This window comes from Cyclopterus lumpus, chromosome 1 (assembly GCF_009769545.1).
Source record: "Cyclopterus lumpus isolate fCycLum1 chromosome 1, fCycLum1.pri, whole genome shotgun sequence".
In the NCBI taxonomy this organism is placed as follows: Eukaryota; Metazoa; Chordata; class Actinopteri; order Perciformes; family Cyclopteridae; genus Cyclopterus; species Cyclopterus lumpus.
In genome coordinates this window covers 20,189,208-20,210,454 of record NC_046966.1, presented here as the reverse complement: position 1 = coordinate 20,210,454, position 21,247 = coordinate 20,189,208, and the positions used below count along the sequence as shown (strand labels likewise).

Below are 21,247 nucleotides of genomic sequence, written 5' to 3'. Positions count from 1 at the left end.
CTTAAAGGCAACTCTTAGATTTTCCGACAGGGTGTCACTTCTATTACACGTTCTTTAAAAACACAAACATACATCAGTAACAGGCGGGGACGTAATATCCTAATCTTCACAGTATAATGAGGAAGATAAAGCTCTTCTCCCCTGATCAAAAGGGTACTTTTAGTGAGACCATATTCTCCAGCAGGAAAATACGAGAGGATTTTTACATGTTTTTTTCAACACTTGTGTTCCCTTGGTGGTACGGGTGTTATTTGGTTCAAACCACTTTGTCTGGTGGGAAGTAGGGAAGGAGCATCGCGACACTACTGGGGCTTTCAGACCCTGGAAGGGCTTCAATAAGGAGAAGGATGAATAATAGGAGGGATAAAACGCCACGTTGGGATACCAAAACCAGCAATTGGCTTTTAGGCAAGTGGGAAAATTGAGTTGTTGCTTTGCATCTACGACACACTGGGTCCTGTTCCATTTCCAATTCAATTCAGTTTATTTTTATACAGCCCAATATCACAAATTACGAATTTGCCTCATTCATTTTGATTTTGAATTTTATTGATCTTTCCGATTCATTTACAAACAACAAAAAGATTAAACGTGACAATAAACTTTAGTCTAAAAATAAATAATAAATAAAATGATTTGCTTTGGCTTTGGGCGAATTGACTGAGCAGACGAGTGAAAGAAAACATTTACGTTAAACCCTATATTTAGCCTGATTCAATCTAATTGTCTGCATAAAGGTGCAAGCACCAATCAATTTGGAGGTATTTCAGGGCACAATAACAAATTAAGGGCAATATAGCATTCATTATCAAGTGTTATACGCATTGGTGGCGTAATTAGCGGATCAATTTGGCAGTAAAAAATGTAAAAGAGCCCATTTAAATGAGCAGGAGAGACATTTTTTTTCCCCACCTCATTTTCTACAAATTAAACTGCATCCACTCTGAACCCTGGTGAGTCAATAGCTGGCGTCGGTGAATTCAGGTAATCACGGTTTTGTTTCTGTAATGGTGAACTAAAAATAAGGAATCCTAATCTCGAGTAGCGGTTCGTACGCTCGCCCCGTGATCCCGATAACCGTCGCTTGTTTGGCTGCTACACGAACAACCCACCAGAGATGATTATTTTTAATTAGCTGCACCCTCTTCACCGACAGCACCAGCTGCACCGAACTCGACTGCTGCTGCGCGTCAAGCAGGCAAACAAAGATTTTTCACTGCTAATAAACATTAAGACTCACTGCACTCCACGAGAAGGGCCGGGGGCCTTTTCCCAAACCCCAGAAGTACTGAGAACAAAAGACAGTGTCACGCATCTGAATCATTAACGAGGCCTCAATTTGAGTCGTGATATCAAGCGCCGTCCGTTACGTTTGGTAATTCGTGCCACGTTTGAGCAGTTTAATCTAATCAACAACAAACAAACAAAAAAAGAATAAGGGACCACGGCGTCGACCTAAACACACACGATTTCCATCTTCGTCTCGATGAAAATGGGCTCGCCGGGGTTTTTACGCGCCCGGAAAGCGATGCGAGCTTTTCTCCACGCAGGAGCTGTTTGAAGGAGCAGGACAAATGTCAGTCATTTAAAACCATCTGCTAAGTGCTTCGGGGATAAACCGCCAGGAGTCCAGGAGCCGGGGCGCGCTCCATTTGGTGTGCGATAGTTTCAATTATCAAAGTAATGTGTTTTTTTTGTTTTTTCTCGCAGTGTCTGCAGCTGTCCGGCGCTATCCCACACGAGCCGAATTGATTAAATGGGATGATGAGAAACCTAAGTGCGAGCGTCTCTCTCTGGGAGGATAGGTTATGTTGGACACGGCGACCCACCCCGTGCTGCGTAATGAACGCCTTCGATCACATGAGCCTTTTTTTCTATGAGACGGTACAAGCGCCTGAAATCCCCGATTATATCAAACACCTTGGAGACGGAAAAAAGGCACTCTGTTTACGGAAGGGAGGCCTATTCGATACTCAAGCGACACATCATAAAGCTGCCTGTGTGTGTGTGTGTGTGTGTGTGTGTAACTCTTTTCATCAAAAGCCTTTTGTTTGATAATTAGGCACAAACCGCACTAAAGACAGAGAAGCGACACCAGAGGAAGTGTGTCTCGTTGGAGCCCATCCACTTTGTTCTGATCATCTATTTCACCATATGTTGTTTTAGTGCATTCAAAGTGAATTCAAATTCAAAAGACAAACTGCGTCGGGTGTTGGTGGAATAGTGAAGTTCCACGGCAGTTTCTTTGCACGGCGTCCCGTTTTCCACAGAGCCCCCCCCACCCCCTCGCTCGCCTTCGCTCTTTTAGTGTCTGTTGTGATAACTGCCAACGGGCCCGGAGAACTTTTTTTCCTCGTTACGACGTTCTTACTCCTGGGGTGTTTTCCACCGCAGAACCTTTTTCCCGTGGGGGGCCGACAACCTTCAGAAGAGTTTTTGTTGGTGAGCGTTTTGAATTTGCCCAATCCCCCGCAGTGGAAAACACAAACACAAATGCTCACAGGGGAGTCTTAGCTCCGACTACAGTTTACTTCTCACAGCACCTGGAGGATTTATGGTATTGTTAACAAGTATGTCTGGGTTTTTGGAGTGCTGGTTGGACAACACAACCCCTCTAAAGATGTAGTTATGATGCAGGTTTTATGAGTTTAATAGATTTAATGATTAATAAAAAATAAAAAAAACCTGACGTAACATATCTAATATCCTTGTCAAACAGGCCAGACTCGCAACCTGGCCAGGTACACTGTGTCTGCGTCCAACTGCATGCTGGGATAGGCTCCAGACAACAGATGGGAACAGCCCATTCACCTCTGGTTTTTCCATTATAATGTTCTCAGTCCCAAATCCCAGGCCTGAATCCTAAGCATGTCCTGGCAATGTCCACTTTTGCTATTTACCCCCCCCCCCACCCCCCCTCCTTCCTGGGACGGAGGCCTATGATCCAGCCCCCAGAGCCCACACTCAGACCAACAAGAGCAGCTTTGCCTTTCCTCAAATTCCCCCACTGCCTTTATCTCTATCTCGCTCTCTCGCACACACACAGGCACACGACGACTACCAACCCCCATCCCTCTCATCATAAAAGCTGAAGGCCCCCTGTGCTCCCTCCACCTCCTCTTGGCATTTGGTGCAAACAATGCTGACACAGCCCACCACCCTAATTGCTCCACATGTTCCACATGGCCCCACATGTTTCGCTCTTCTCCGACAACAAGCTCGTACGAAAACTCCAACGCTGGTTAGGAGTTCAAATCTGATTGGTTCTGCCATCTATGTTCCTCTGAATCACGATTATCCCTCGATTTGCTGTCCTGAGGACAGTGCGTGCGTGTGCGTGTGTGTGTGTGTGCGTGTTTGTGTGTGCGTGTGTGTGTGTGTGTGCGTGTGCGTGTGTGGAGGGCAAATTGTAGGGTTGAGGGGTCTGAGCGGCTCCATGAACATTTGGCCCAATAAAGAGTTTTTCTGCTCGATCCCCAATAATCAGTGACCGACACACAGAAACTTCTTAAGTTGCCATGGTTACACAGCTCTTTCCGGGCTGTGTTCACTCAGCCACTTCCTAAGTATTTAGGTCATAAGTTACTAGCTTTAAATTATCCCTCCAATTGAAATTAAATAGGAATGTGCGAGAGAACCTTTTACTAGTTAATTTCTGAAGAAAATTAAAATATGGCAAGAATATTAGCGCGAAGAGAATCGGCGTGTTGAATTTGGCGAGACATTAAAGTCGATCCAGAGTTTGAGCCAAGCGTTTAATGTGGTTGATAAATATCTGTCTGGAGGCCTTCCGTCAACGGGACAAAAGAACAAAAGTCACAAAACTCAGTTTAGCTTAACTCGGCTTAGGTGGGAATTTGCTTCTTTATTTATCACAGACACGAAGACTTGGGATCAGACACAGATTCCAAGCTGGTGCTTCAGCAGCTTTCGGCCACATGTCGAAAGTAGCGATTCGGCGTCGAGAGCGAAACCGCCAGACGTGACCTTCCCCTGACACCCGATGATCCGAGCCACATTCGAACCGTGTTGCTTTTATTTCCAACGGCATTACCATTTGATGTCATTCAAAACATTTCACTTAAAAGTGACACAGTCTTTCCCTCATTCCCTCACTCTTTTTACTCCCAGTCCCGTCATGCAATTAGTGCAGCGCGACGTACTTAAACAACCGCCGGTGTGAAATACGACACCGCGCTGGCACCAGATGCAGCAGCGTTAACCGTCACCCAGTGATCACTGAATTGTGTAACTTCCAACAATAATTTAATTTTTTTTTTTTAAAAAGGAGTCCAATCTGCTCCCTGTCAGCACCGGAAAACACAATTAAAACGGTTATTATCAAGCCCGGAGTGCTGTGGTGAGGAAGAGGGAGCGAGGCATCGTCAGATAAACGGAGCCCGGCTCAATTAAAACCCACAAGTTTAGACATTGGCCCGGTTGGTCTGACAACAGTTTCCTGTCCCGGCTTGCTCCGTCCGCGAGACGGAACAGTGGGAAAGAACAAAGGAGCAGTCACCAGGATCTCCCCGCACGCCTCCCACCTCTCTTCCGACCTCATCCGGAAATCAGTGCAAGGTGAAATTATTCCAAAAAGGACCTTTCCTGCACACACTAGAAGACTTGTCTTTGTCGGCAACTCGTGGCACTCAGCCAAAGTAGGCTGGAAAATGCCAAACCGTGGTTCTTTTTTTTTCTTTGACGGTCTCTTGATTATCATTTTTTACCATTTCATTTCCACATGCATAAGAGAGTTGAAACTTACCTCAAGAATGTGCTCATCCTGTTGCTCCCTGTCCAGTTTTCGTGAGGTGGTTGTAACCAGACCTGTTGAAGACAAGCAATGAGAGTGTGAATATAAAAAGGATATAGAAATAATTACATAGAACAACCAACTGCATCCATTTCTGTTGTTTCATATAAATATATATATATATATATATGAAAATGCTGAACCAGGGGCAGATGAATGAGCCCCGCCAATATAAAACAATATAATAAATGTTTCTTCAATCAGAAAATGTTCAGGATCCTTGTATATATCTATATAAAATTGATCTATAAATCATTTGTTGATAAATTGTTTGTTTTTTTAACTGTTCAAAATATTGATATCGGCATTAAAAATCCAGTATTTGTAGGTTGTAAGGTGGATTAAAACACTAAATCATTGTATAGCTCCTGTTATCAGGTACTATAAACAGCATTTGAGTAACAACACTGGCATCGTCTGAACCCTGCTGGTTATCTCATCCGTCACCCACAAGTTAAGAGCATGTGGAGGAGGGCTCTCCCTGGTTTTGGTCCAACCCGTCGCCAGACATCCCGCCACACATACGTGAAATATCACCACGGTGTGCGAATAGTGTCCAAACAGCAGCACGGCCTCGACGCTCGGCTTTTAATTCTTCCACAAGCTGAACAAATAGTGAGACATCGCCCCCCCCCCCCCGGTCCCGAGCTCTCTTTGAAACAGAGCAAAGGAACCTTCAGAAGAGATCCTGCACCTAGTTGAAGTGCTTCAAGGGTCTTTTGGGGTTCTACCGTTCCTTTAAAGTGTGTGTGTGTGTGTGTGTGTGTGTGTGTGTGTGTGTGTGTGGGGGGGGGGTTTTGATGCTCCGAAGTGAATCACACAGAAGGGACTTTGTTAAGCCAGGGTTTGGCAAAAGTACAAAATAAAACAAGTTGAGAGTCTTGAGTTCCTGGCTAATCCGATTTTAAATCAAATTCACACACACAAGGGAAGAAAAAAAAAAAGGGGGGGGGTGGTTCGCGACATGACTGCGTTATAAGCTGTTCTCACTACCGCTTTAATTGCAACTTTGCAGGGACTCTGAGTGCAGAGTAGACATGCCAGGTCCAACCGCACCAGAGCCGTCTGCCTGCCACAGTGCGTCTGATTAGCATAAAGCGAAGGATTTCTGAAACCCAAACCCATCAATGGCACATATGCCTGCAACGAGAATAGCAGGCCACAACTTACAAGTCCTGAAATATCACTCCCTCAGCACTGCAATTGAGGCACATGAGCGAGGCACTTTGCCCCCCCCCCCTTTTTTTATCCTCTCCTTCTTCGGCTTTATTTAATCTTCACAGTGAGCTGCAAAGAGATGAGTCTACTGATACTCGGTTGGGCAAAAAAAAAAAGAGTCGTTCCTGTTGGCGCAATTATTTTATTTTTTGCGCCGCTATTTTTGCTTGCGCCTACATGCTAATGCTCGCACATTCTGCATTCATTTAAAATAGATAATCAGGGCGAATCCGTTATGTTTTGACCACACCGGATGCGACTAAGGGCTTGAGCACCGGTAGAGAGGACTGGAGTATGGACGGGTAGTGTCTGCCAAAATTTAAGAGAATAATAATTCCCAAGTCTAAATAAGTCTATGTAATTTCAATTTTTATTTTTTCCCACATCTGGTGAAATAAAGTCGACCCCAAGGTTGAAAAACAAACAGTTCGTCATTATAATGTTTTTGTTGTTGTGAAAAGGCATGAATATAATCAATGAAACATCTTTTTACAGTTTTCTGAACCTGCTGCTTTTGATTTACAAAAGGAAGATTTTAACGGGGCAAAAGCCCGGCAATAACCCCGCATAATAATAACAACAACATATAATAAAAAAAAAGTGTGACAACACTGACAACACAATTAAAGTTTCCGTGGATTCATACCACTTACATAAATTACTCTCTGCAGTGCTGCGCGATATCTGCAGTAGTTTGCAGAGGATCAGCGCGGGTTAGACGAGTTAGCGAGCACCAGATTATTACCATCAAAGCTAATAGTTCTGTTTTGCCACATCAATAACAGACCACGCTGCCTAATTATTCATGTGCTTTAGCAGGGCTGGAGCTGATGGATGATAATGTTTTTAAGCTCCCGTGTGCCGTGTTAGGTAACTCCTCTCTCTGTACATGTATTATAGAGCAGAATACAGATGACAGCATTAACCACACCGAGTCGAGGCCTCTGATTGCAAATCGGCTGCCAAGTCCGAGGCTGGCGAGGCATCACAACACACGTCCTGCTCGGAGTGCGGCGGCACAAAAAAAAAACATCACAAAAATGCCCTCGTTTAAACAGTAATCCCAAAGAATAGAAATGTAGCTTATTGGTTTCTGCCAAAGACTGCATGCACAGAGGTCGCGCTTCACAAACGTCATTTGAACCACGACGCCGCGACAGCAGGCGCGCCGGAAAAGATGAGTTAATGGCACAGGCGGCGCATCGCCGGATGCCTTTTAGTTTTTTGTTGACAAACCCGTGTGCGCCTTTTGGTTCAGGTGTAATCGCTCCCGTCTCCTTTTTTTTCTCTCTCCAACTGACACAAATTACCGCCGCTACCGCTGAAAATAGAGACGGGGGGAAATTTGGGGAGAGCGCACTGGCAAACGAGGCGGTAAAGCGGAACAAAAAAAATTCAAAAAATTCAAAAAAAAAAGGGAAAAGTGATTTGATCCTTTGTTCGCTTTCTGGAGTGAAAACAAAACAAAAGCAAACATTGGGGTTGACGAGCACGCTCAGATTCCATGGACAACAAACCTGCTGAAATCCCATCGCCCCAGAGACGCAATACAACTGGCACGGCGTCATGAATATCAAAACACATTTGATGGGACTCCTTCCAGATGCGGGGTGCCGATCTTCTCACAGCGGGGCAGCGACCTCTCCTGCCAGACCGTGTATTCTTTGTGCACGTCTCAGTCGCAGCAGACAATCCGCCCCGTCGTGAGCGTCTGCCTTTAAACGGCGTGGTCCCGGGTTCCTCTTTCCCCGTCGCATTAGGTGTGTTCCCACAGGTGTACCGAGCAGTCTGGGACTGCAGCTAATGAATAAACTTTGGATTAATCTTGCGCTTATTTTTTTTAATCGTTTGGTCTGTGAAGTTGCTTTAAAAAAAATGAAAATCCTGAAAGCCAACGCAGCTCATTTCTGGTAAATGGATCTCAGTATTGTCATGCATTTTTCTCTGGAAAGGTGACTAATCAAAACCGGGAATCAATTGTCAACATAGTTGCAGATTACTTTCATGTTGATGACCAGACTAATTCAACTGTTTCATACCTCCAACAACATTTCTTACTGCTCTTTCATATTAATTAAGTAAAGATTATTTCAGAATTTTGATGGAGCATGAAACCAGCATCCACTTCCAAGATGTGGAGGATAAAGAAGTCAGAGAGTAGAACAAAACATCGGAAACGGAGAAAAAAAAATAGTATATTTTTTTTAAGTCCTCCACTGCAGATGAATAAAGCTGTTATGGTGCATGTTGCGTTGTGGCTTAAACTGCTTTTGTTTGTTTCTGCTCCACTTTTATCTGACATGCTGCCAGCTCTTAGATCCCTCTGACCTCGGCACTTGTCGCCCACTCCTAATATCCACGCACTGATCTCACTTTTGGAAACAACTAGTTTCCAGAAGAAGAGCAAATAGAAACTTTTCAGAACTCTTTAAACTCATCCCGCGATCATTGTCCACTCACAGTGAAGCGACACGCTCGCCAGAAAATGGCCCATTTGTGTCGGACGATGCTGGCCAATAAAAAAAAAAAAAAGGTACATGCGCCTCTCTATCTCCACCTCGACGTTTGAGGAACTGGGAAATAATTGCTCGGTAAGCCCGAGCTCACCAAAAGAAGCCTGCGCTTCCAACCCCGGCAGCCTTTGTCACAAACACACACAAAAAAATATCCATCCTCCGCCGTGGGCTGAGCTGGGCCGACAGTAATTACAGCCATGCTGTTTTGAGAGGGGGAGAAAAAAAAGACAGGCGAGCAGCGGTGGCCCTCTTCAACCATGTCCTTGAGCGCTGCAAACCGCCGCTCCCAAATCAAGGCCTGTAGGGAGCGAAGGAGTCCGGGACATTGTTGAGCCGGCTCGTACCCGGGAATTACCGCCGTGATTAGCAGTTCTTCGGAGTGACACACATATCTATGTGACACACTTTTAAAACTCCAGACGATGCGGGAATGTGCCCGGGCGTCTGGCATTTTCGGAGCCCTTGGAGACTCGTAGTGTCGTCGGTGATGAAATGACACTATGACGCTATGAATATTCAGTATTTAAATGCTTGCTATATCTCTCCGGTGAGAGGGAAATAATGAACATGGGGCTGCGGCGTTTCTTATCCTGAAAAAACCCGCCATCCGACCCCAGACGGCTATATCTGTACTCGCAGCGTTATTTTGAGTTAAGTGTCTGCCACTAAAACAACACAGGGAACGAAATATCTGTTTCCACTGCTCACGATGCCATCGAAACTCCCAGCTGAAAACTGTGGGAGACCGACAACCAGAAGGGGCTGTGGGAGTCTAAGACGAGACTGGCACATTAAGTCGGCGCTGATTGTCGCTTTCTTTGTAACCGAGTCCTCCGAAACACTGGCGAAAACAAGGAGCCGCCGACTTTTATTGTGAAGGAATACTTGGCACGCCGTTTGAAAACGGGCAGCGTAGTCCAACTGGCGTCCTGTTCCTGTCGCCCGGGGAACACGCACGGCGAGTTGACAAAATGCGAACAAAAGAGAGTGGCCATGTCAGCTCATATGAACACATTAATACATACATATGGTCTTCATGAAAATGAGTAAAAGGCATTCGGAGGGGGGATGTTGTTTGCATTAGGATCGGGGATATCTCAGCACCTCACAGCTGCGAGCCTTATTTGTAATCTGAATAGAGGAGCGCCGTCATGGAAGACTTGGGGCTATGGGGGATTCAGGTTCCCTCAGTGCTTGTGAAAGTGAACGGTGTGTCAATGGAGGGGATGCAGTGGAGCAGCTGAGGTACCTGTTGAGCTTACCGGGAGTCTTGTTCTATGTGGCATCACGGATAACGGTGACAGTAAGGACTGTGTGGGTGAACTGTGGTTTTGATCCATATTTCTTTGCATATCTATATATGTTAAATGGCTCGTAGAGCTTGCACATTTCACGTCGGCCTCTCAATTTTCATTTGTCAAATTTACATCGAATTTCAAACCACATGAGCGTTAAAGTTGTGATTGTGTCGCGAGCATAAATCTGCAAGGCCAATTACACTATTGACCGTCTGTCAATCAAACGCTCGCTGATTGGCGATAAAAATGAGTTGGGCATAGTGAGTTCTGGATGTAATCTGACAGAATCAAATATGCACAATTTCCATTGGGGCGATGAAGTCCCTTCAGCAAATGTCTGTGGCTATCTGCGTTCGTACATTAATGCCCAACTCTCCTTGAAATGTATAGTTACTTGGGATTAAATTAAAAACATGAAACGGGACTTAATACGTGGCCACGGCAAAGCAAAACCTGCTCAATTCAACAAATCCGTGCGGTTGAAACACTCGCGATGCTTCTCGACAGCGCTGACCTGTTGGCGAGTCCAACATGGAGGATGTTATTGGAGCTCATTGGCCAGCGTTGCACCAGCCGCTTTTACTTAACCGCTCTGTTGGAGTGCGAGCTGCTCCACAAAAGAGAGACGGTTTGAAGACAGAGAGATCGATGGTACAAATACGTCTCGTTAATTAAACTGTGAGGACTTATTGTCCCGTCGGAGACGAGGCTGACCCGTTAGCTCCGGCGGCTTAACTCACCCTTTTCAAAAAACACCCTTTGTTGAATGAACGATGTAAAACCCCGGGAACAAACTCCCCCCAGGAGGGTAAACTGCAGTCTAGAGGAAAATACAAAGAGCTTGCAGAGGTTTTGTTGACTAACGCTAGTATGTTCCTGGCTGGTTGCAGCGACAGCGACCAGCCTTTGAATGGTCACCAAACCTTTTAAGAGGATTTTAGTAATAAGCACAAATGACATTCTCCGTGCCAACTTAAGCTGTGACCGGGTCCCTACAAGGTAGCACATATACCCATATGAATGGGGGCCACAGTAGCCTTTACTAATAATACAGAATGCAAAAACAGTGTGAACCACTTTTATGGATTAAAAAGCTTTGGTGGAACCATTCCTGACGCAAATGCTGTTTAAATAATGAGCTTATAGTCATGTATGTAGTTCCGATTACAACCCTGCTCTACGACCTACCTGAGGCTACCGAGGCGTGCACATTGAAATATGACAGGAAAAGTCATTTTCTCTCAATAAAAAAAAGTAATGTGCACCAGACGCACTCAGGGGTTTGCTAATGCCTTTTTATGCTATGCCCCCCGAAGTGACACGGAGCTGACGAAAAAAATACAGAAAACCAGCCCCTTGATGAGGGGAAAGGAAAGATAATTGGCAGCAAGCCAGTAAATAGCGAAGCTACTCATTTTATTGCCTTGTTGTCAAGTAATAAATACACAAATGTCAATGAGATGGTAATCTGCATGACAAACAAAGAAGAACTAAACAACACCAGATGTAATTATCATCAGTTTATAGCGATCGATTTGACCCGGGTACAAATCATTTCTACTGTATCGTCGAATGTGTTGATGTTTGCACGATTGCACACGTCAGCTTTGTGCTGTTCACATTGGATAGTGAGGCGTTTCGATGTGCACCAGCGAGTGCAACCTGGTCCATTTAGCAGAGGTGTGTCGGTGCGCTCACACATTAACCTTCGAGCAGGAACACTTCACATCGGTGAAGTAAAAGAACGGTAAACCCACGCCGGTTGGCCACTGTCAAATAAAACTGTGTTTCAGAACGCCAGCGAATCAACAAATCAAAAAGCTATGACCCCGAAGTGACACGGAGCTGATGAAAAAAATGGTGTTATCCAAGCGGACAACACAAATGGTTGCCGGGCTTCCTTTTTGCACGGAGAGAATAGGCGTCGTGGGTCAGGTGGTGTTGTTGTTTTCTTGCTTTTTAGGTCATGTGGTTGGTCACACTGCCACATAATGGTTTGGCTTCGCTTGCTCGCAATGAATCACAGTTCCCCCTTGTGGCGCTTTTATAAAGCGGGGAAGTGAGTAAATGTTTACTGATCATTTTTGTTTGAATTTATATTTACAAATCAATCAGACTACAATACAACTTTGGAGACCACAATGACGAGATGTGGCGTGCTTTAGTTTTTTGAATAAGGAGACTAAATGGCACTTTTCAATTTCTTTACATCATGCCGTATCATTGGATGTGTCACAAGACACTGTGGTTGAACTGAACCTTAGCAAGCTAAGCCACCGTTACCACTCTTTGAAGTTTTAAGAGGACAATTGGACATTTTTCATTTCCACTCTCTTGAGAGCTGTAACAATCGTTTGGCCCCCTCAATTACCGGAAACCCCAGGAAGTTGTTGGAGGTACCCATTTCCTATCTCACTTCCCCTGATAGTTGTTGGGGCTCGGTAGACCACTGATAACACCAGTGTGTGTGTGTGTGTGTGTGTGTGTGTGTCTAGTTTTTCTACCTCAAACAGAGGAGGCGTTACTGGAAGTTGATATGAGCGCCACAGAAAGTGGATGATTCGCAGCTCTAGTCCCAGTGGCTGTTTTCCTTTTACCTTTTCATTCAACCCTGGGATGACAAATGCACATAAAACCTGTCGAAAGGTATCCAAGCTTGCCAAAGCATTACCCACGGGCAATCCTTTTCAATTGATGACATTGAGCTGGTGGCTGCAGGCGAAGGAAAAGGAAAAGGATGGGCCAGAATTGCTCAATGCGACTGTCAAGATTTTTCTTCTACCTTCATTTTAACCACTGGAATGGAGTCTGCCATTACAGGGCAGGCACAATCAGGTACAGACAGCCATCTCCTATAAAAGGCATGCTGATGTCCGCTGGAACCAGACCATTGTCTGGCGACGAACACAAGACAGGCGCCATTATTACCGGGTGGAGTTTTCAAAAGGCTTTAGGTGCTCTGAGCACAAATGTCAGGTCACCACAGACTAATGATGCCATGTTCTGAAAAGTCAATGGACACCACTGGGATAATTAGAGAAGCCTTAGAAAGTACTAATACGGTATGAAGAAAGGCAGAATCGGCACAACAGGATGTAGAGTAATGAGCGTTCAGCAAGATAAGATAGTTATCCTTGTGATCTTTGCTCTTGCTCTCTCTCCTTAACTTAGATACGGGGAAAAAAAAACTTCCTGTGCGTGTGTGTTCTGACTACCGTGTTCTGCTTGGTTGCCCTTTTCCTAACACATGCGTGCTCTGGCATAAGAGCGCTGCCCAAAGTCCAGGAAATCACAGGCACAGCAGCAGCATTTCAGACAAGCGAGATAGTGATTCACCAGGTAAATGGACGCTGCTCGCTCCCCCACAGAAAAAGGTGGGCAACTCGTGTCAACAACCTCAGATGAACTAGCTCTGACAACTCCTTTATGTGGGGAATAAAACTAGACAGCTACGGGGCTGGCAGTCTGGAGTACTGGACGTGTGGACAAACCGCCCTCGTTCTCGGCGATTGTCTATCTGCCCGACGCGGCCTGCTATCCTGTTGAGGTCCGTTGGAAACGAGCCTACGAGTCTTTACCAAGGGAATACAGCTCCCAGCAGGCGTCCAATCAAAGCTCGGGAGCGTGGAACAACCGTGGTCATGTCCGTGGGCGGGATGAGGTCTGTGCCATCAGACAACGGAGCACTTGTTCGTCTTTTTAAAAGTTCAGAACCAAACATCATTATTCAAATTCCCTGATCTCGTACTGACGTGGAGCACATAAGTCACATCCAGCTGACTGGCACAATGCTCACCACCCCACACGGCTCTGCCTTGTGTCTCCCCCTCTGTTCTGTTCCCCCTCATAAGCGAGGCCATGTCAAACCGTTAACTTCCAAGCTCTCGTCAGGGATTGCAATAGTGTCTGCAAAAGAGAAGAGCTGGCCTCGCACTTTAATGACAAACTAAAGTCAGAGAACAGCCAAAGCAGCGGACTTGTTTACTTGGCAGAAATAAAGTAGGCCTAAGCCCTTTCATCCTGGGCTTTACCGAGCCAGTGTGGGTCTGTGCGGGAAAGAAAAGAAAGGGGGGGGGGGGGGCAACCGACGCCACCCAAGGCGTCAAACGAAGCCTTCACATGCGTTTGAAGCTCGAAAGGCCGCTTGGAGGCCGAGGCCAGCAATGGAAGGCTAGCAAGCTAGCTCGAAACACACATGCACGTTGCCAAAAGCCACACACACACAAAAACACAGGCCTGGGCCTTCTTTTCCTCTTTCCCCACCCCTTTTGGTAGAGCTTTGTAGACACGCCAAGGGCCCATGCTTCCAGTGCAATTTTAGAACATGTAATTACAGAGACTCACATGTTGTAAATTTAAAACATTTTCAAAAACCTGTAATATGCGGCGAGAAACGCCATATTGAGTTGATGATGCGGAGAGATACCGGGGCTTATTTTCATCTCATTTAACGCCACAGATAATAAAAAATAAGATATAGTTTGTCATCTCTCTCCGGGACGCTCAATCCGATGTGGAACTAAAAACATTGGCTAGTGAAAACACGTTGCTGTCGTTTTAACTGGCAGTGTGCATAAATCACTGTCTTCTCCACGTGGCTCCTTGTTTTCGCTTGTTTTTTTCTCTTCTCCTTTCCCTCAAATCTCTGTGGAAATCTTAAAAACAAAGAAAGGAAGAAAAGAAAATCACAGCAACAGAGCAGTGATTTAATATTTAAAGTTGTCTTTGTCCAAACCACGCTTTGTTGAACCTAACGCAGGGGGCTCTGGTGTCCTACTGATAAAAGTTTTAACATGCTGGGATATGCATGAATGGGTCATACCTTTATGCTTCAGTGTCATCCAACATAACCCAGAGAGCTCATCTGACATTTTAAAAAAGAAGAAAAAAATCATGTAGATACAATTCTACTGTAAAGGGGCCCACAAGTGTGACCACATGTGTCACACATGTGGGCTGAGAAGACTTTCTCCTGCTCTAAGTTTACCAAAACCTCAAAACAAAGCACAGTGGGCCTTGATGAAGAAAAACTAATGTTTACAATAGAATCAAAGAATATTTTTTGCAAAGAATTCATCTTCCTCAGCGGTGAAAGAGATTAAAAAGCAGTCTCGTTCGGTGAAAATAAATACCAAAAAAAAAAAAAAGCAATGCCATTTAGATCAAGATCAGCCGCTTCAGTGTAAACATTGCTTTCCAGTTATGGTCCACAGAAGGGCAAAAAAAAGAAAGAAAAAAACCTGAATATATCAGGCAGGCAGATGATTGCAAAGATATTTTTCTTTCGTAGGTCTGCCTACGTTGTTTAAACAACGTTATGTATGACGGCTTTGTCAGAAGATAAATATTCAATCTCGCACCGCTTTCCCTTTCCAGCCTCCCACAGTTCTCATCAGCGTATGTAAGCTAATCTTGTCAAGCATGCAGATAAAACACCACCCCGTACGTGTCCGGATACCTAAAGGTTCCCCCTTTTTTTCCCCCCGTTATCATTTATTTCTTTCCTCTTTCTTTTCCTGTCCGGCGGGGGAGTACCCGGCTATTACTGCGAGGCTGGTTTGGGAGGCGTGCTCCAAGATGGATCCTTATTTGGTCAGAACATTCACATTGCCACTTCCAACCAAAATAACTCCAGTTTGTTGATGTGACAACCTTGGGAAACAGGAGGACCACACACGGCAGTGAGGACAGGCCGGAGCAACTGCTCCACTGACCGTTCCTCATTTCAGCTTTATGAACACTCGCATTCAAGGCAATGAAACACCTGATTGTGAGAAGGAATAATCCGGTAATTGTGACTTTTTTTGAGACATAAGAGGGCCTTCTCATTTTGAGACTGTGATCTATGGCAGTCATTGAAATGTAACCGTGATTATTTAATAGTCTTACAATTGTAAAGATCGACCTGTTGGCTCTGAGTGGCTCTATGTGCACGTGTAAATTCTTCAAAAGAACTTAAATATCGAGTCCCGTAAAAACCGGAATGTATCTTTACAGAAAGGCTCTGAATGTACATGCAGCTGCTTCACTTTGTACCTATTACAAGTTTCCTCTCTGCTTTTCCGACTAAACATAGCTGGCTCCTGCAACTTTAAAAGAGCCCAATGAAATATTAATCATCACACCATTTGCAGAGTACCATATGAGAACCCACTTTAGAGTGTTAGAGTGGAAAAAAAACCCTGTAGGCTCAACCCACTCCTGTCCTGGGTTAAAATATGGAGTTCACTATGCTCTTCCTCTTCACAAGAACCGAAACAGGAACTTCAGAGCAGCAGCTCGTCGGCGTCTCTGCCGCGCACTACAGTGCATCTCAAAACCTAGCCCAGAGTCTCAAAAGATAATTGAATATGCAGCACAACGTTTTATCGTCTGTTTGCCACATTCGTGACCTTTAAATAGTCGATCGCTTGAGACGAAGCAAATACATTTGGCATTTCATGCTAAATGTTTATGTATCTATCATTGAGGATATGCCAATTGATCCCTGCTCATGTGAAAAGAATAAGAAGTGACCATCCTTTAGACGTTGGTTAGATCTTTCAATGCTTTATTCTATGAGTTGCTTAAAGTTTCTTTCTCAAGCTCGCAGCCAAATTAACGATTCCAATTTCCCTGAAATCCAAAGCAAGGTCATGAGTCAGAGAAGGGACTTCCTGCTCCGAGGAAGCAATTTACGGCGTCATCAATATCCATCTCGGCGCAACAGCAGTCTTACCTGTCCTGGCGGTAACGGCGAAGAAGCCCTGGGGATTGCCGCTGGTGATCCTGTAGGTGAGTTTATCGCTGGCCTTGGCGTCTGGATCGACCGCATTAATCTGGATGATCGACACGTCTTTCGGGGAGTTCTCCACGACGGACGGGTAGTAGACAGGTTCCGAGGTTTGCGGCGCATTGTCGTTGACGTCCTGCACTTGGATGTAGACCTCGACGAAGGCGGAGAGCGGCACCACGCCGCGATCCATCGCGTAGACGGTGAGCCAGTAGTGTGGCGTTGTCTCGTGGTCCAGCAGCTCTTGTGTTTGGATGATGCCTGAGAGATTGGAGAGAGAAAAAAAAAAAAAACTCTTTCAAAATCAGGGATTATGTTTCATGTGCATATGTCTCAAATCACTTTCTGCACTATCGCTGATCTCTGAGATTGATTTCTAGCATTCAAGAGACCAGAAGCTTGAACACCAGAACAGGCGCCTCAACTGAAACATGTCATAGTGGTATATTAACAACAGCCAGCCAGCGCTCTCCTGTTTACATTCAGCGGCACAGACGTTCTTTTTTTTTTTTTTTAACTGCCATGTGGGGGCTGTAGCCTTCAGCTGAGCAAACAACAGAGCTTTCAGAGGCCTGTAAGTTGTATAAGTTCACACTGGTTAAGTGAAGGAGTGGAGGAGGGGCTGATATCATACGAATAGTCTGGATGCAGTCGCGGTGAAATACGTTGAAAATATGTCCCGATGCACTCGGCCAAAAGAACAGAGGCCTAAGTTATGCATCAACAAGTTTCATTTTTAATCTCCTAAAAAATGCTCTGTGATTGCTTTTACTGTAAAAAAAACCAGATCTGCACGCCTGACCTGTAAATGTAACTTCTGGGGACACAAGCTCGGATGTTTGAATGTTGCGAGTAGTGCAAGATGTTCTGAGGAAAAGCTAACAAACAACAGTTCACATGAGCAAATTTGCTTTAGTGCTTTTCATCCCAACCCGAGCCCACTCACCAGGTGCTCAGGAGGTACATTTGAACTGTAGGGAAAGGGATAAGTGTGTGTGTGTGTGTGTGTTTTAGTAGATGTAGGGGGTTTTCAGTTAGAGGGAGAGGGTGTGTGCACATGCCTATGTGTGAGTTTGCTCGTGAGGAAGTGTTACTTAATGTGTTTACGTGAACACTAATAATTCAATTCCAACCAGACTACGGTTTCTGTTTTCATTCAGCACCATTACTTTCACAAATTGAAATAGAAGCAAAACAAAAAGACTAAAAGTAGGGAAATGACTGAACTGTGAGTGACAAGTGATTGCAGTGGAGAACCAAACTGCTAAACAGATAACAGTTGGATAAAAATCTAAAATCTTTAGAAGGGAAAAAGAGCTGTTAATGAAACGACGATATTATTTGGATAACGAGCGTATGTGAGGTCCCATCATTTCAACAAGCACAAAATAGAAGGCGGCGAAAAGCCAACATCAACAGAAATATCTTCGAAAAAAAACCCGACAACCTTTGTAATAACCACCTAGATCCAACGTTTGTGTTGTGCGCAATACCTTTATAACCTTTTTATAGGCGCAATCGGAATGTATCGCTGTATTTGATTTGATCATATCTGCAACTAATAAAAAAAAAGGTGAATCACGAAGTAGACACACCTGTGTCATTACCGGGTGTGGGCGTCGAATCTATAAACACAGATAAGGGCCGCCAGGTTTTCTGCTGCTGCCTTCGTTACACAATGGAACGGCGATGAGTGGAACAGAGCAGCCAAACCTCCTCGGGCGCAGGCAGATTTCTCAGAAAAGCATAAACACTCCAAATTACTAATTCAAAAATTGTAACACGGGACGGGAGTTTGGTTGTACAGCTCAGTTATCTCCCCCCAGCACCACTACCCCACGCTTCACTCAAGCGGCCCTGCATTTGTCGGCCCCTGATCCTCTCGTCATTAGTCATCATTATAGCGCTCTCAAATGAGCTGCAGGCATGCATAGGACGGGTAGCCAGGCAAGGGAAAAGAGGTAGCTCCCCAATGTTTCCTAAAGCCAAGAGCCCCGTGGTGGAAACAACATCGACGCGAGGGTACGTCAGGAATGCTAATAAGATGGCTGCGTATAATCAAACTAATGGCTTGAAGCTCACAATGGACACAGGGAGGAACACGAGCAAACGTCATAGAACACGATTAACGGGGATAAACACCGGAAATGTGATCGCAATCATTAGGAAAAAGAATAACACATTATTCGCTAATTCCTGATCTTATTGAAGCTGACTATTTGGAGTGGATCACGACTGGAGGAAATTGCAAGATGTTCGACACAAATAGGCAACGCATACGCTTATGTGAGGCATCCCGAGCAGAACCGCAACAGGACTGGAGGACGCGTGTTTCAGCGAACCCGTGGGAAGGGAATTAGTATATATAAAGTGTAAAATGACAATGAAGGTGAAAAGGGTTGGAAAGGTTGGTCTCGTGCATGCGCGTTAATACGTAGTTAGTAGAGACGAGGAAAAAAACGGGAAGGTCTGACACTTCTTTTGTTCCCTTGTGCCAAGGAGATGCCCGCGTGGCAGAACCAATCCACTTTCGGCGCGCGCGGGGGGGGGCTGTTTCTGAGATAACATATGAAGTTATCTCAGAAACAGCGGCGAAGAACCGCGTGCGAAGAAGCATGACCCCCCCGCTGTTTCTGAGATAACTTCATTTGTCGCATTTTTGCAAGACTGTCACATGAATACAGGCGGCAGCTGCAAGAGGAATGCTAACGTCCACATTCTGGCCTTTTCAAACTAAATGTCAAGGCCAATTTGCACACTAGAGTTATTTTGTGTGTAGGTGTGTGTATATATATATATATATATATATATATATATATTTATTTATTTAGACTTAAAAACGCAACAACTTGTATGAAAAGCTATCTGGCCACAGCTTTTGACTGGCTGGTTACACACAAAGCACATGAAAGATGAATCTGAAGAATGTAGTTGCCACACCCATCCCATATACCTAGCCTACCCACTGAGGCAGAAGCAAAACCTGCCCTTAGGCCACAAGAAAGAGAAAAAAAACAGACTGTGCAACAGCCTCTGCCAGATTTGCTTTCCGCTTTTTTTCTTTTTCTTCCTTCTTCCTTCCCCCCTTGCTCTTTCCTTTTCCCTCTGGCTTTGTTCTTCAAAGTGTGGTGGAGCCTTCAGACAGCCTGAAGGATTTCACATTATCAAGACCAGCAGGTATCGTTCGTACGAGTGCACTTAAATCAACGTCCTGCGCAGATGCAACAAGGAGCGTATTCAGTAACGACTTCCAGTCGGAGTGTAGCCGCCGTTTGACGAGGGTGGCATTTGCTTTTGAAAAAAGTCGACCAGCAACCGTGCAGCGCGCGTCACAAAGTTCTCCCCTGAAACAAACTAAATACAATATTAAGACTCGCAACATCCAGATTGTTTGCGCGTGCTGATTTTTCTAAATGGTGCCTGAACTCTGGAAGCCTGCATTCGGCCACTCTGTCAAAATGTTGTGATTACGTGCCGGCGGCTTGACGTACTCCAGGTCTTCCTCGTTAATGTCTGCCGTTGAAAACTCAGGTGGGGGGGGGGGGGGGAGCTTGCTTTGAACTACCTTTCCGGTGAGTCCGCTCACCCCTTCCCCACATTCCTCGGCCTTCTCAGGCCTCTCGCTCACATGCTTACATAAACTTTCTCTGCCCCCCCCCCCCCCCCCTTCTCTCCCTCCCCCCCCCCCCCCCCTCTCTCTCTCTCTCTCCACTACCCCGGCAAAATGCTTCAAATTCCACTATCGCGGTGTAGATCCAAGTGCAATAGAAAGAGTCTAAAGCTAAGCTTTCTGGTGCTCAGCAACTAAACATATCACATCATCCCGGACATCTGTAGCCGAGATCTGCGTTTCAAAGACGTCGAGCCTGTTGGAATTTATGCCTGAAACCTTTTTTTAAATTCAAAAAGGTCTAAAGTATGGTCAGAGGCAAAAAAAGATTGTTTTGTTGTTGTATATTCAAATCATTGCCTGAAGCATTGATTTCATAATATAAAGTGCAATATATTAAAGGGGTTAGTGTTAGTCAAAAGGCAAAAAAACAACTAGTCACTGTAAATAGGAAAATAAATGTGCGGACTGGGTTGCAGAAAATAAATGTGAATCTATTACTAAGTTTGTGTGTAAAGATGTTGTGCCCCTCCAAAATTCTTAGTAACTACTAGTTCTAGTACTACTAGAAATAAGTACTTTTTTTAAAGTGGTTGTAGTAGTCATGCATGGATTATTTTAACCAAGCTAATGTTAGAAGAGTTATTATTTGTGAAATATAAGTAAAAACATATATTCATGTTAAATCTTCCCAGTGTACATTACTATTTAGCAGCAGTTTTTTTATTTTTTATTATTTGCATTTTAGCAAGCTAATGTTTAATTTAAAAGTATTTCACTATAAAACCATTACACTTGTCAATGTGTCGCAAACACCTGTTATAACTTAGCTTGAACTGAGCGGAATATTTGAGCAATACTTTTCCTTTTTCCTTTTAAATGTAACACTGAACATGTATTATGAACGGGCTTGCAGTAAGTGACATAGCTCTCTATGTCATTCGTTCCTCCGTTGTGACTCAAGGTTACACGGGGGTCATGATCCATTAGGACGGAGATAATCAGAACGGTGATAGTGTC

General features: G+C 44.7%; 1 protein-coding gene across 1 annotated transcript in view; it reads right to left on the bottom strand.

The window, feature by feature from the left end:
* fat1a (FAT atypical cadherin 1a) overlaps positions 1-21,247 on the bottom strand; it is a 70,072-nt gene that overhangs the window by 36,631 nt on the left and 12,194 nt on the right. The window contains exons 3-4 of the mRNA XM_034537658.1: positions 16,564-16,878; positions 4,766-4,827 (exon numbers count right to left, since the gene is read on the bottom strand). Of these exons, the coding sequence (XP_034393549.1) occupies positions 4,766-4,827; positions 16,564-16,878 (377 nt within the window). The remainder of the gene's footprint in view (positions 1-4,765; positions 4,828-16,563; positions 16,879-21,247) is intronic.